This window comes from Carassius gibelio, chromosome B24 (assembly GCF_023724105.1).
Source record: "Carassius gibelio isolate Cgi1373 ecotype wild population from Czech Republic chromosome B24, carGib1.2-hapl.c, whole genome shotgun sequence".
Classification (NCBI taxonomy): Eukaryota; Metazoa; Chordata; class Actinopteri; order Cypriniformes; family Cyprinidae; genus Carassius; species Carassius gibelio.
The window spans coordinates 2346205-2360778 of record NC_068419.1 but is presented as its reverse complement, the minus strand read 5'-3'; the positions used below and the strand labels follow the sequence as shown (position 1 = coordinate 2360778).

At 33.3% G+C, this 14574-nt stretch overlaps 1 protein-coding gene across 3 annotated transcripts in view; it reads left to right on the top strand.

Annotated features, from left to right (window-relative positions):
- Positions 1 to 14574, top strand: part of LOC128013527 (SH3 and multiple ankyrin repeat domains protein 1) — a 49883-nt gene that overhangs the window by 21661 nt on the left and 13648 nt on the right. For 2 of the 3 annotated variants that reach the window (XM_052596614.1, XM_052596613.1), the window contains exons 8-15: positions 2831 to 2947; positions 3528 to 3605; positions 3754 to 3820; positions 4740 to 4921; positions 5010 to 5140; positions 8368 to 8486; positions 8574 to 8687; positions 9665 to 9743. In XM_052596614.1, coding sequence (XP_052452574.1) covers positions 2831 to 2947; positions 3528 to 3605; positions 3754 to 3820; positions 4740 to 4921; positions 5010 to 5140; positions 8368 to 8486; positions 8574 to 8687; positions 9665 to 9743 — 887 coding nt within the window. Of the gene's footprint in view, positions 1 to 1336; positions 1591 to 2830; positions 2948 to 3527; positions 3606 to 3753; positions 3821 to 4739; positions 4922 to 5009; positions 5141 to 8367; positions 8487 to 8573; positions 8688 to 9664; positions 9744 to 14574 lie in introns of those variants that run through there. The other variant, XM_052596615.1, reaches the window with a different exon arrangement.

Here is a 14574-nt window from a genome sequence, read left to right as displayed (position 1 = left end):
ATCTTAATGGAACATGATCTTTATTTAATATCCTAATGATTTTTTGGCATAAAAAAACATCAATCATTTTGACTCATACAATTAATTTTTGGCTATTGCGACGCCAGCGACTTAAGACTGCTTTTGTGCTCCAGGCTCACATTTATCATAAAAAATTGTTTTGCTACATTAGATGACTAGAAATACTAGACTTAAGCATTCAAATGTGGATTTCAATAATTGTTTTCAGTTTTAAAAATTCTAATTTAATTAATAAAACACCAGACACTCTTGCACGTGGCCTTCTTGTTTCTAAACACCTGTGCATATTTGTGCATGCTTCATTCATCCTGGTCATCGCTGTCTTTAATCGTAAGCGCCTGGACTTTGTTCATCCTCTGTTGAAGATGTTATTCCATCAGATGTTAGATGGTGGGATCTTTACCTTTAACCTCATTACACAGCAAATAAATAAAGCACAAAAATTCAACTATACATGCATGAAGTTAAGGACGGTGGTCAGTTGTTCAAAAATGAAGGAGAAATGTTTCTTGCTTTAGTATACTTTCTTGAGTTTGTCTGATCAAACTCCAACTGTATATACAATAAACTCAGCACAGTACAGCGCAAACATAGATTTTAAGTTGTTATTTACTAAATCTATTAAGTAGAGGGGCTATTGTTGCTTTAAAACTTATAAAAAGATAACTGAAGCTGGAATAAAATAAAAGGTTAATATTAGATGAAAAACTAAACATCAGATGAAAGAATTTAATGAAATTCAGAATTAAAAAAAAAATAATATTATTTTGAATTTTTATTAAATAAATTATTTGTAATATGTATTTATTTACTTATTTTGTAAAGCATTTTGGGACATAATGGTGCTTTATAAATACATTCTGATTTAATTTAATTTAATTTAATTTAATTTAATTTAATTTAATTTAATTTAATTTAATTTAATTTAATTTAAATAAAATTTCAGCTCTAAAATGACTAGAAAAAAGTAATATAAAAACATTTAAAATAAATGGATAAAAATGATTAAAGCACGTGATAAAATTACAAAAACGTCAATAATATAAATTAGGTACTAAACGACTAAAACTCAAGCAGAAAAAAAAAATATTTAAAGCTGTAAATAAAAAAGCATTAAAATTAATATTAAAATACAAATGAGACTGAAATAACATTGCTGCCGAGTATGTGAAACTATAATCATTTAGGGTTGTTGTGTCAGGTTGTACATGTAACTCCTGAAGAAATCATGCCAGATGCGTCCAGTACACTTATCACAGCTCATGTTTTCCTGCAGTTAAGGGCTTTGCTTTAAGGCACAACAGTGATAGCGCATGGCTAGACCCCTTCCAGCACATCGGCTCTGAGATATAACCCCTACACCACACCAGCGACGTCATGAGACTGGTGTGAGTCTGAAACCACATGAATCCTGCAGGCCAATCAGTGTCGAGTACAGACGGATGGAGAACAGCGTCTAGGTGCTTCTGAATCATCTGTCAGACACTGTCCACAGTCCTCCGCTGTCTGTCTCTCTCTCTCTCCATAGATCAGACATGAAGAGGCGTTCGGAGAGGTTGAAGTTCACAGGTACTCATCTCTCATCTCTCATGTCATTCATCGTCTGCTGTCTGTCTGTCTGTTGCCTGGTTTTACACAAATTTAATTCTCTGCTCTTTTCTCTTTCCTCTCTAAGCCGTTTGTGTACAAAAATATATGAATATATTCATTTTCCCCAACCTCCTTCAGTACCTGCCTGTTCCCCACACACAATGGTACCATGGTACGAGTCCCACAACACCCTGAGAGCACCGGGGTTATGTTTATATATCTCCTAAATTAAGTCAGAGATTTAAAGCAGAGCAATCTAATTCAGTTCACACTCATGATTTGGGCGTTTTAATGATCAGTATTGAATTTCTAGAGAGCAGAGAGGGGTAAGTGTAAATAAATCTAAAACTAAAACCACAAACTAACTTTTGTGTTACCTAAAAATAAATGTTAACTGAAAAAAATAAAAAATAAATAATAAAACATTTCAGCTAGTTGCCACAGCAAATTTTATACTTGTTTTTAGTTTAACATAAAAACTGAAATAAAAAGGAATAAAAACTACATAGACAAATAACAAATATATTTTTTATGAGAAACTCATTTTACAAAAAAGAAACAAATTTCAATGCAATTTGATTATATAAAAAATATATTTAAAAAATTAACGATATGTTAATAATAATTAATGCTGAGGCAGAGTTACCAATATAAAAAAAAAAAAAAAATACAAAATATTAAAATGTGATTTAAAATTAATAATACAAAAATAAGACTAATCCCAATAAAAATATTAATAAAAACTATAATAGCAGTGATACTAAAATAATACTGGGGCAGAGTGGTTGATTTAAAAAAAACTAACAAAAATGAGAAAAAAACAAAAACGTAACAATTAAATTACTAAAACTTTAAAATAAAATAACTAAAACAATAAACATTTATAACTACATAGACAAAAATTAGAAATGTATTAAATAATATCTCAGTAATATTAAGATAATATTGGAGCCGAGTGGTCAGTGTAATAAAACAAAGACTATTAAATATGAGAAACTATTAAACTTTAGCTATAATTAAAATGCAAGTGAATAATATAAAATAAAAAGTAATAATAATATTAATTTGAAAAATAATAATTTTGGGGTCAAAAGATCCAGTAATCACCTCCAACAGAAAGACAAGGCAGTTTCGGAGGGATCTGCGGCCCTCTTCTGATTGTTCCTCTGATCTCTGTGGTCTTGTTTCTTTGACCTGGGTTTTGTTCACTCAACTGCAGGCGTGTCAGCACGGATTCGCCCAACACTTAGAACACCTTCTGTTCTACGGGGCGGACACCGCTTCCCAGAATGCATCAGGAAACACTGCCCTCCACATATGTGCCCTTTACAACAAGGTAATCTGAAAGTTAACACAGATCTGTCTGGTGGTTTTACCTTATTTATCACAGTGTAGTGCAGTCTTATCTTAATACTTATTATATAGTATTTTAAAAAAATTAAAAACAATTTCTTTATGTTTTTTACATTTTTTTATATATATTTTTTTTTAAATATTTATTTTAATGTAGTTATTTCCAGCTTTATTCAGGTTTTCTGCACATCTTTAAAAAGTCTTAATTCACCTTTCCACAGATTAAGGTCTTTGAAAGTCTTAAATTGTTGAAGCCGTGGCATTAAATGTTGCATACATTGCAGACAATGAATACAGTTCTCAGTATTTTGGTGTTGTTTTCCAATTCAAATCTCCTTAAATCAATATACATTTACTTAAAGAACAAAATGAAGACACGAAGCCTTGCTTTTCAGAGTAACTGACCAAATTAAGTGAGTTAATGTGTGAAACAAGAGCAAATATCAGTCAATGAGAAATGAAATGTTGTTTTCCCTGTGAATTAAGTAGATATCTCCTCTTCCTCTTCCTATCTTGTTGTTTCGGTTCTCAAGTAAATGGTTCAATCTCTTCTGTCCAATCAGGAGAGCTGTGCCCGGGTCCTTCTGTACCGAGGAGCCAGTAAAGAGATGAAGAACAAACACGGTCAAACGCCCTTCCAGGTATAACTGTTTGCTAGCAAAACAACATGAGGCTAGCAAAACAATGGCATTTAGATTAAAACAATAGTGAGTGCACGCTTCCTAGAATGTGAACGATTGTCCTCATATTAAAGATTGCACAAAGTCTACTGCAATGCTGTGTTTGCAGGTTGCTGTGATGTCTGGCCACTTTGAACTCGGAGAAATCATCAAAAATCACAATGATGCAGATGTTGGTAAGTGGACATCTAAAATATGAGTAATGGCTGAAAGAAGCGATGAGTATATCATAGCTGTCCTGTAAAGGCCGTCCTTTAAGAACAGATTTTTTTTGCCTTCAAAAATATCTTAATTTGGCCAGATTTGATGGCAGAGTCACATGCATCCTTCACAGAGAAGCCGAAATCCATAAAGCTGTTAGATTCAATTGTAGGTAACTTTTTACAATAAATAAATAAATACAAGTACAAATTTAACTTAAAAAATTAAAGTGTTCATAAACAGTCTAATTCACACAAATAATCTGATAAACATAAATAATCTAATTAGAATTGACAATTTTTCTCAAAATGTGAATTTTTATTCATATTTAATTTATACTTAAAGTGTTGTATTATTAGTTCATATACCATTTATTGTGAACTGGAACTAAATCTACCAGTTTTAATATATTAAGCATATTTGGTCATTGACATAAAGCTAACATAAAAAATAAAATAAAAATACTAGATGAAAAACGTATAAAGTTAATAAAAAACGGACGTCAAATACACAGTACACACATGTTAACAAAAATTTTTTCTTTGGATGTGATTAATCGTTTGACAGCACTAATATATATATATATATATATACATATAAATGCACTTAACTACAATAATAAAACCTAAACTAAAATGAAAACTAATCATATAAAAATAAAACTAATTTTATTAATTATATCCAAAATAACACCACCAGGACCTTGCTAAAGTCAAGCTCCATTTAAATCAGTTCTGAGTTGTATTTCTCACACACTTCTTTTTTTTCTGCCTATGTAGTCTTTCCAGATCACTTGCTTGTGAAGTTCCTTTGAAGGCAGCTCACTAGGTTTTGGAACAGAGCCCATCTCTATATAATCTCTTCTTCTCTAATCTTTTATTCTTTTCCCATCAGTTCCATTTTTAGAAACTCCCAAATACGCTCCTCTCTTTATGGACGGTGTGTTTACTCAAGGCATCCCGGCCGGCCTTCAGCATCCTCACCCGATGCTCCGCGCCAAGAGTGAGAACACGGTGACGACGCTCAAGGACCCCGTAGTGCTGCCCGCGGCTGCTGCCAGCATGCCACCTGCTCAGGTAACCTTCACCCCCTGCTGGCCGTCAGGGGAACACGCCAGCGCAGACATCAGGTGCCAAATCATTGCTTTTCTCTGCTTTCAATCAGACCCAGCGCCGGGCCTCTTTCGCTTTGAGGAGCTCCAGCAGTCCCCGCGGAGCCCGAACACGATCCCCGTCCCGAGGGCGAGAGGGAGGAGAGACGGAGGAAAGGCAGCAAAAACAACGAGGGAGGCAGGGGTGAGTTAAGATACCAACATCTGTCTCTGGTGACTGTTTGGACCATTTCTGAGCAGTTCTGAGATATTGAGCTTCAGAGTTTCGTTGTGTTCCATAGACTTCTGGTTTCTAAAAGAAAACTAAGTTCCAAAATGTGCACCGCTTACAAAAGAAGCATTGCGTAATAAGTTATAAATGAGACTGTGTAAAATAACATAATTTTGATTAAAAAAAAAAAAAAAAGTCCGATGGAGCCTTATGATTTCAAGGAGACACACTGTATGTGGTGATTTTCAAAATTAAATCCTGTAGAAGTTATTTATTTATTTTGCACATTTGGCAGGTTAAACAAAAGTCCCTAAAAACCCTAAACCTGATTCATGTAACTGAATGTAGTCTGAATTAAACGATTCACTAAAATAAATACATAAATAGATTTTAATAAAACAAAGGTATAAATAAAAATGATATATATAATTAAATATTTATAAATATTAAATAAAAAAATAAAATGTTAAAGAGAATCAAATCTATATATAATAATAAAATGAGATTTAAAATAAATTTAAGTAGAAAAATCTAAAATGAATAAAAATGAAATTGAAATAATGAGCTTTTAATACAGCTTAAAGTTCAATAATATAGGGAGTATATTACTAATGCTTTTACTAATTACTTATGCTTTAACTGTTACTAATTCTAATGAATGATGCTAATTAAAGAAACAAATATAATGTATCAAAAAGTATATTTCACTATTATAGTTTTTTCTAGTTTGAATGATGTATTATATTTTTACTATTCTAATTTTGTTTGTTGCTTTTGTGATTTTTTTTTATTTTTTATGTTTTTGATTGAATTTATTCTTGTTTAAATTTTAGTAAATTTTAAGCTTTTATTTATGTCCGGTTAATAATTTTAGTTCTTCAGCTTATAGTTATTTCAGTTAAATGCCAAAGTTAAATTCTATATATATATATATTTTTAAATCAAATGATAATTATTTTTTATTTTATTAAGCTTTATTTAAATGAATGAATTATTTAAATCAATCTCAACCTGTCAGGAACTTTTTGGGGTCAAATTTTACACCAAAATCAAAATAAGTTTATTATTATTATTATTATTATTTATAATTATCATTGAAACATTATTTAATGTTTAAACATTTTGTAATCTGAAATAATGTAACAAATTAAGTTATTTAACAAGAAGTTTGCAGTTTTACAAGTGTTTTATCTTAATTGTTTTCACTTTAGAAGTATGTATTTTAATTTTACATTTTTATAAGATACATTTTCTTTAATTTATACAAATTTTTTATGTTATATTGCTTTTAATTTAACTTAATAAATAATTAAAATATTTACATTTAAAAATAAGTTTGTTGTATTGCCTTTAATTTATTGAATAAAAAAAGCAAACAACAAAAATAATGCTTATTTGTTTATATGTATGTAATGCTTATATGGATAAAAAAAAGATCTTTTATATATATATATTTAATATATATTAATGCATATATATAATCATAAGTAAATTGTAAAAAAATAAATGCACAGCTAAAATGTCTGGATGCAGTTGTTTGAAGAGTAATTTTTGTTTTCTGTTTTTATGATATTTTAGGCAAAATCTTTTTCTTTTTCTTTTCTTTTGAGGCAAAATGTGACCTAGACGCTTTGTCTTGAGATCCATCACACTGTATTTTAGTTTATAGCGTTTGAGACGGTTTCACTCCACATTAGCTGTTCAGTAGCGCGTGAACACCAGGGCGACTTGCCTTGATAACCACAGAAATATGAGTTTTGAAGTGTAAATACTCCATTAGATCCTTACCTCTATCACTGTGGTCTTTTTATATGTTAAGCTGATTTCTGTTGCTCTCTTTCGGTACATTACAGAAGCTCTGACTCACTATTTCACACGTCGTGTTTGCTCTGTTGGGCTTCTGGCCAAAGCACCACTGCCATACTGAGTTAATTCTTACTCAGTGGCTGAGAAACAGACACTTTCTGCTGTGTACAAGAACCAATCTAAAACATTCACTCTATGGCATCTATACAGTCGTACATTTGAAGATTATTCAGACTAGAAGTGGATTCTTGAAATTTTGGTATCATCCTTGAAATAATGATTTTGAATGAGGGTTTGGTCCCACGGTGTTCAATAATGGACGAGATCCAAATACTAAGGAGGTATTACACTCACCAAATCCTTGGAAACGTACCCTGTTAAACAAAGCCAAGCCAATGTTATTCACTGGCACTAACACTACAACTTTTTGCCTGTATGTTCACATTAGTGTATACTGTCCCTGTATTATATTTTTGTTTATTATTGGGGTTGCAAAAAGGGGGAAAATTTCCAGTACATTTCAGAAATATTCCTCAAATTTTGGAAAATTTTCAGGACTTTTTGGAATATTCCGGGGGGTTTTGGATACTTTCCAGAAATGTACCAGAAACCGTCCACCCCTTTGCTACCCATATTATATATTTATTGATGTTTTAAATTATCTTTTATTCAGTTTCATTTCAATTTTAGTTTATTTTAGTTATTATTTCAGTTCTGTCAGTTTCTATCAGTGCTTTTCTTTGTAAATATTTGTACATAGTGTTTTATTAACTTTTATTTTAGTTTAAATTTTAATACTTTATGTTTTTTATTTTAGGCTTGTTGTGTGTTTTTTTTATTATTATTATTTCTAAAAAAGATTTTTTATTTTTTTGTGATTTTAGTACTTTTGCTTACATGTATTTATTTACTTACATGTATAGTTTGTTGCCCAAAAATGTAAAATATACATTTAGTATGAGTTTTTGTCATTTTTATTATGTTTTGTAATATTACTGCATCACTTTAATTAATACTAATATCAGTTTTAGAATTTTTATATTAGTTTAAGATCATTGTGTTTAGTCATTTTCAGTATTTTTTTATATTTCTATTTAGCTTTCCATTATATATATTTCCAGTTTTAATTATTTTAGTACTTCAACATTTCTTTTTATCTAAATTTGTTATTCATTTTTGTCATTTTCATTAGTTTTTGTAATATTTCTGTATAGCTTTAATTTACATGTGTTTCAGTATTAGTTTTAGAAATGTTAGTAGGAGTCTAAGATTATGTTTATCCATTTTCAATATCTATTTTGTGTGTGTGTATGTGTGTGTGTGTCTGTGTCTGTGGTGTGTGTGTGTGTGTGTGTGTGTGTGTGTGCGCGCGCGTGTGTGTGTGTGTGTTGTAGAGGAGCTCAGAGGAAGCGTCTCTACAGCGCTGTCCCGGGTCGAGTGTTTGTGGCCACTCGTTCTCACTCTGCTCACGGTGAGCGAGAGCTCAGCCTCAGCAAAGGGGACAAGGTCAAAGGTCAGAAGTCTCTTCATGTCATTCTCTTCAATGTAGCATTAACATTTGAATATTTAAAGTTTACTAAAGCTGTCAAACCCCTCTCAGTGTTGAGTGTAGGTGAAGGGGGATTCTGGGAAGGAACGGTGAAGGGCAGAACAGGCTGGTTTCCTGCTGACTGTGTAGAAGAGGTACTGCCCCAAAACCAGGAGCCGCAGACAGGTACAGCATACAAATCACTCCTCAGCTCTCTATTATATCTCAGATGTGTCTCTTAGATAACAGACAGATACAGTGCACATAAATGAGCCTTTATTTAAGTCTCAACAGTCACATTTGTGACCCTGCAGCACAAAAGCAGTCTGAAGTCTTTGGGTATATTTGAAGCAATAACACAAAAACATTGCATGCATCAAAATTATCGATTTTTCTTTTATGCCAAAAATCATTAGGATATTAAGTAAAGATCATGTTCCATGAAGATATTTCGTACATTTCCAACCATAATTATATTAAAACCTAATTTTTGATTAGTAATATGCATGGCTAAGAACTTCATTTGGACAACTTTAAACATGATTTTCTCAATAATTTTTTTTTTTTTTTTTTTTGCACCCTCAGATTTCAGATTTTCAAAACGTTGTATCTCAGCCAAATATTGTCAGATCCTAACAAACCATGCATCGATGGAAAGATGATTTATTCAGCTCACGTTTAAATATCATTTCTGAAAAATATACCCTTTTCACTGGTTTCCAGGGTCACAAATGTCCTTTGATCCTTCAGAAATAAATGTATATAGCCCCTGTTGACTGCTCTTATAAAATAGAATAGAAGAAATATCTGAGTTGATACTTTAAATACAAAAAAATCTCCTGATCTATGAAAGATAAAGGTGGACTTCTTAATGAAGCTTTTATGTGATAACTATCGACAAACTGTAATTCTTATTCTTAAAAACACAATGATGAATTATTTCAATTCTTTATGAATCTTTTATGGGTCTTTTCTCTTTTTTGAGGATGTCCTCAAGAGCTCTTCCCCGTGGTGATTTGCCTTCTCACATAATCTTCATGCGCACAGCACACGAATATGCAAAATCACATCAATTTGAATACATCACACTTCCACTTACACAGATATACACGCCTACATGTGCTAACACTCAGTGTGTGTGTGTGTGTGTGTGTGTGTTTCAGAGAGCCGCAGTGAGAAGGCGAAGAGGAAGCTGTTTCGTCATTACACAGTAGGAACGTACGATGGTCTTGAAGTGCCCAGGTGGGAACAGTATGGAACCTAAACTCAATTTATTCACATTTGTAATACAATTGCATATATAAATGTAAAAATTTAAACATTTCAATTTATATAATCTGTTAATTTAAATGTTATTTGAAGTGTTCTATATTAAAACAAATTCTAATGACAAATTTATATGTACACACAGATACACATATATATGTCATATAATATAAATGTTTGAGGTTGATGTGTATTTGTATGTTTTTAAGGCTACATTTAATATTGTGAAATATTAATACAATTTAAAATAACTGTTTTCTATTTGAATATATTTTAAAGTATAATTTATTCCTGTGACACAAAGCTGTATTTTCAGCATCATTTTATTCCAATCTTCATTGTCACATGATCCTTCAGAAACCATTCAGATTTACTGCTCAAGACACATCTCTAATTATTATCAGTGTTGAAAACAGTTGTGTTGCTTCACATTTCTGTGTAAACCATGATTAATGTTTTTTCCAGGATTTTTTGATGAATAGAAAGTTCAGAGGAACTGCATTTATTTGAAATAGAAATCTTTTGTAGCATTATAAATGTATTTATTGTAACTTTTGATCTATTAATATCTGCATCTTTGCTAAGTAAAAGTAATAATAATTATAATAAACTTTAGTGCCCCCAAACTATTAGATAATATTCTAAAAGGTTCTGTAGAAATAACTTACAACTCTCTATGATAATATATAGGCCTAAAATCATTTTAACCTAAAGTGGTGTTACATTTACTGTGCTTCTTAATTATAAAATGGCTTTTCCAGCTTTGTTGTGTGATGAAGTGTGTGTGTGAGAGAGAGAGTGTGTGTATGTGTGTGTGTGTGTGTGTGTGTGTGTGTGTAAGTATTAACTAAACTGTACATGTAGATCCAGTGAAATCTATCGATGGGTTTTGGACAAATGGATTCACCACAAAAAAGATTAGCGGCAGCTTCTTGTTTCAAACGTTTGCTGGCTGGTGCAAAATGCACGCCTCTGCCTCCACTATACTGGCATGCAAATGTCACAGCCACTTTCAAAAAATGACACAACAATGTTTGGATCTGTGGCTCTCATGTGGAATATGAACAGATGCGGTGTAAGCCGCTGCTGTCTCTCTCTCACACACCCTGCATCAGCTGAAACGGCTCGGTTTGCAGTGGATATGTAAAATGGTGTGCATACTTTGTGTGTGTGTGTGTGTGTGTGTGTAACATGTAAGCTGTCTTGATCATCTGTTGCCATGCAGGCCGAGTGTATCCGCTCGCATCTCTCACCCACTCATCAAAATCCCTCAATTTATTGCTGGTTCTGTATGAAAGCAATAGATCACCCAATAAATTATTTTTATATCGTTCCAAACCACAATCATGTTATTTTTTATTATTTTTGAAGATTTTTTTTAAAATGTTTTTAAAAGAAGTCTCTTCTGCTCACTGAGGCTGTTTATATTTGATCAGATATAGCATTAAAAACTGTAATATAGTGAAATATTATTGCAGTTGGAACTAACTGATGTCTCTGTAAATATTAATTGAACTGTAATTTATTTCTGTGATGCACAGCTGTATTTTCACCATCATTCTTCATTCTTCAGTGTCACATGATCTACAGAAATCATTCTAATATTATTTTTGATTATTATCACTGTTGAGGGAACAGTTGTGCTTCTTCATAACTTCTGGAGTTATATGATGCTTGGTGTGAGGAAAACACCATATTTAAATCATTAACTGAAAACCTTTTCCCCATCAAAGCTCTGAAATCTCATTTCTGATTGAGTCACTGAGAAATGCAGCACAGATTTGCTTTTATGGTGTTGTTCGACTATTTTTATCAGCACCAAAAATAGACTGTAACCCAGAGCTGTCAAGGCCAGAAAAACAACTTCATAAAAGCAGTTGGGTCATTATATTACTATATTCTTGCTGCATCTTGTGGCTTCCAAGAAAAAAACTTTTGGCATCTTTAACACCAAACCTGTTGCTATAAGAAAAAATGATTAATGTTAACCATTTAAATCAAGCATTTCAACAGCACAAACACTAGATCATTGCACCAGCATGGGTTTGATTATTAGGGAATGCATGCATTTTTATATAAAATGTCAAATGCATAATTGCAAATGTTAAATTTTGGTCGGCTCATCCTGCAAAGATATAGTTTAACTTTTGTCTACAACAAAAATAGACTGAAACCAGTGTCAGTGACGTCAAACATGATATGATATGAAGAATTATCAATTCATATGAAGCATTCTTGTAACTCAACCAATAAAATAAATATGTTTGTTATACAATGGGTTCCATTCCCAGGCAATGCATGTGTTTTATATCAGATATGTACTTTAAATGCAATATTAGTCACTTTGGATGAAAGTGTCTGCTAAAACCATAAATACATATACATTTTAAAGTAATGTCTGCTTCTTATGCAAATGTTGTTTCTGGGCCTTTTTGTCTACAACAAAAACTGTAACCAGAAACCAGAAGCTATCAAAAAGTTTCTTTCGACAACACTGACATCAAATCTGCCATGATAGAAAAACATTATCAATTAAAATGAAGCATTCCTGTAGCTCATACAATAGTGCATGGTGTTTGAAATGCAATTAAATTCCTAGGCAATGCATGCAATGCAATTTTAGTCTAAACCCTTCATAAGGCCACAGTATATTTGACCAGATGTGACACTGAGATGTATACATCATCTGAAGGCTGAATAAATAAGCTTTCCTTTGATGTGTAGTTTGACCCATACAATGTATTTTTTGGCTATTGCTACAAATAAACCCCAGTGACTTAAAACTGCTTTTGTGCGCCAGGGTCACACATTTTATGCTGTTTTTGGCCCTTTATGTCTACAACAAAAACTAACCAGAATCCAGAAGCAGGCAAGAAATTCCTTTTGGCACTTTTGTCTTCTGCCTTAAAACCTGTTGCAATAGGAAGATTAATCAATTAAAACTGAGCATTCCTGTATTTCAAACAATAGAGCGTGATGTTTGTAATGAAATGGGTTCAATTTCCAGGCAATGCATGCATTTCTACATAAAATATGTACCGTTAAAGTAATGCAAGACACTTTGGATAAAAGCGCCTGGAAACTGCATGAATAGAAATGTTAAATTTCTGTCTGCACTTCCTGAGTTATGTCATTTACAGAGCTCACTGCTTAAATTTTATTATATGGTACAGAGCAGCATGAACGTTCAGCTAAACATCTCCATTCACATTCCACGTTAGAAAGAGAATCACACAGGTTTGAAACAAGCACGGGATTCTGGTTTCCGAGTGAGCTACTCCTTTAAAGCATGTTTCTCTCCCACACTCGTTTCTTTCGTTCTCTCCCTCCTCTTTTGTTCACACAACCCCTCCTCGTTCTGTCTCTCTCTGAATGTCGCAGTAACTGTATGTGAACTCTGTTAAACCCTCCCTCTCTCTCTCTCTCTCTCTCTCTCTCGCTCTCTCTCCCTCCCTCGTCCTTAAGCGTGTAGGGTCTTGCTTTGCTCGGTGTCTCTCTCTCTCTGTCTCTCTCTCTCTCTCTCCTCTGTCTGTGTGCGCTGAGAGACGAGGGCCGGAGAGGAGGAGGAGGACTCCGAGGAGGGGGGGACATGGCAATGGGGGGATACGGAGAGAAAGACCTGTCTCTCCCTCTCTCCCTCTCATCCTCATGGCCCTCGCTCGGTCCCCAGAACCGCAGCGTCTGGTTCATTTACAGGTATCGGCTGCTCCGTTCTTTTATTGTCGCTGCGGAGAGAGAGAGGGAGAGAGAGAGAGAGAGAGAGAGAGAGAGAGAGAGGCAGATGGATGCTCTGAAGAGGTAGCAGACAGACTGTTGAACGGAATCAATGTTTTCAGATACAGTATATATCATCTGTATGTGTGTGTGTGTGTGTGTGTGTACAGTGTTGTCGTTTATGGTAAATCAGATCCCTCTCTCTCTTACAGTGTGTGTGTGTGTGTTTATATGTGTCCATACGTGTGTATTTGAGTCGTGAATGGCGGTGACACGTCAGAAAATCTTTTCTTTGCAGTGTGTGTGTTAGTGTTGTAAATGAGTTCTTGTGACATGTATGTGTGTTTTTGAGTCATTGAAAGGGTATGAGTCACTATGTGTGTGTGTGTGTGTGTGTGTGTGAAACACACAGTACATCATAGAAAGTTGTGATGCTGCGGGGTTGATCAAATATGGCACGGACGTGTGTGAGTCTTGCTGGCGTATCGTCATTTATGCATCACTATCTTTCCCGCTGTCACTGATGAGATATGTAATGCCGTAGGGAATGGCGTTTAAGTGGGAAAATGATGCTGCCGGGTTGGATTCAAATTTGAGACGGATCAACTTCTAGAAAATGGGCGAACTTGTCATGTGAGGATTTTGTAAGGATCATAATTGCAATAAAAGGAAAGCGTTCTGCTCAAGATAAAGGTGTTAAACTCCAATCTTCTTCAGTGGTGAAAACTGAACTTACTTTGGTTTTGCTGATAATCTGAATATTAATTGGTTTGCATGTTGTAATTCTTACATATATGGCATCAATATGTTTTACGTTTTTAAGTTTTCTCTTGTAGTAGGTTTTGGTTTGGGTTCATTTAAAATGAGCTTTTTATAAGTCAGTTAAGTAAGTTTGTGTTATAGTATAGTGTATAGTATAGTGATGCATTTGTGACGTGAAACAGATGAAGTGTATATGTGTGCATTTAAACACGTGTGCATTTAAACTCTTGGTTGATTTGTCTGAACTATTTGTCTTTTATGCCTCACAACATTTTTTACCAACACAGATGAGAGGTGTTGATGCTGTTAAAAACAGCGTTTAAGCAGGAAA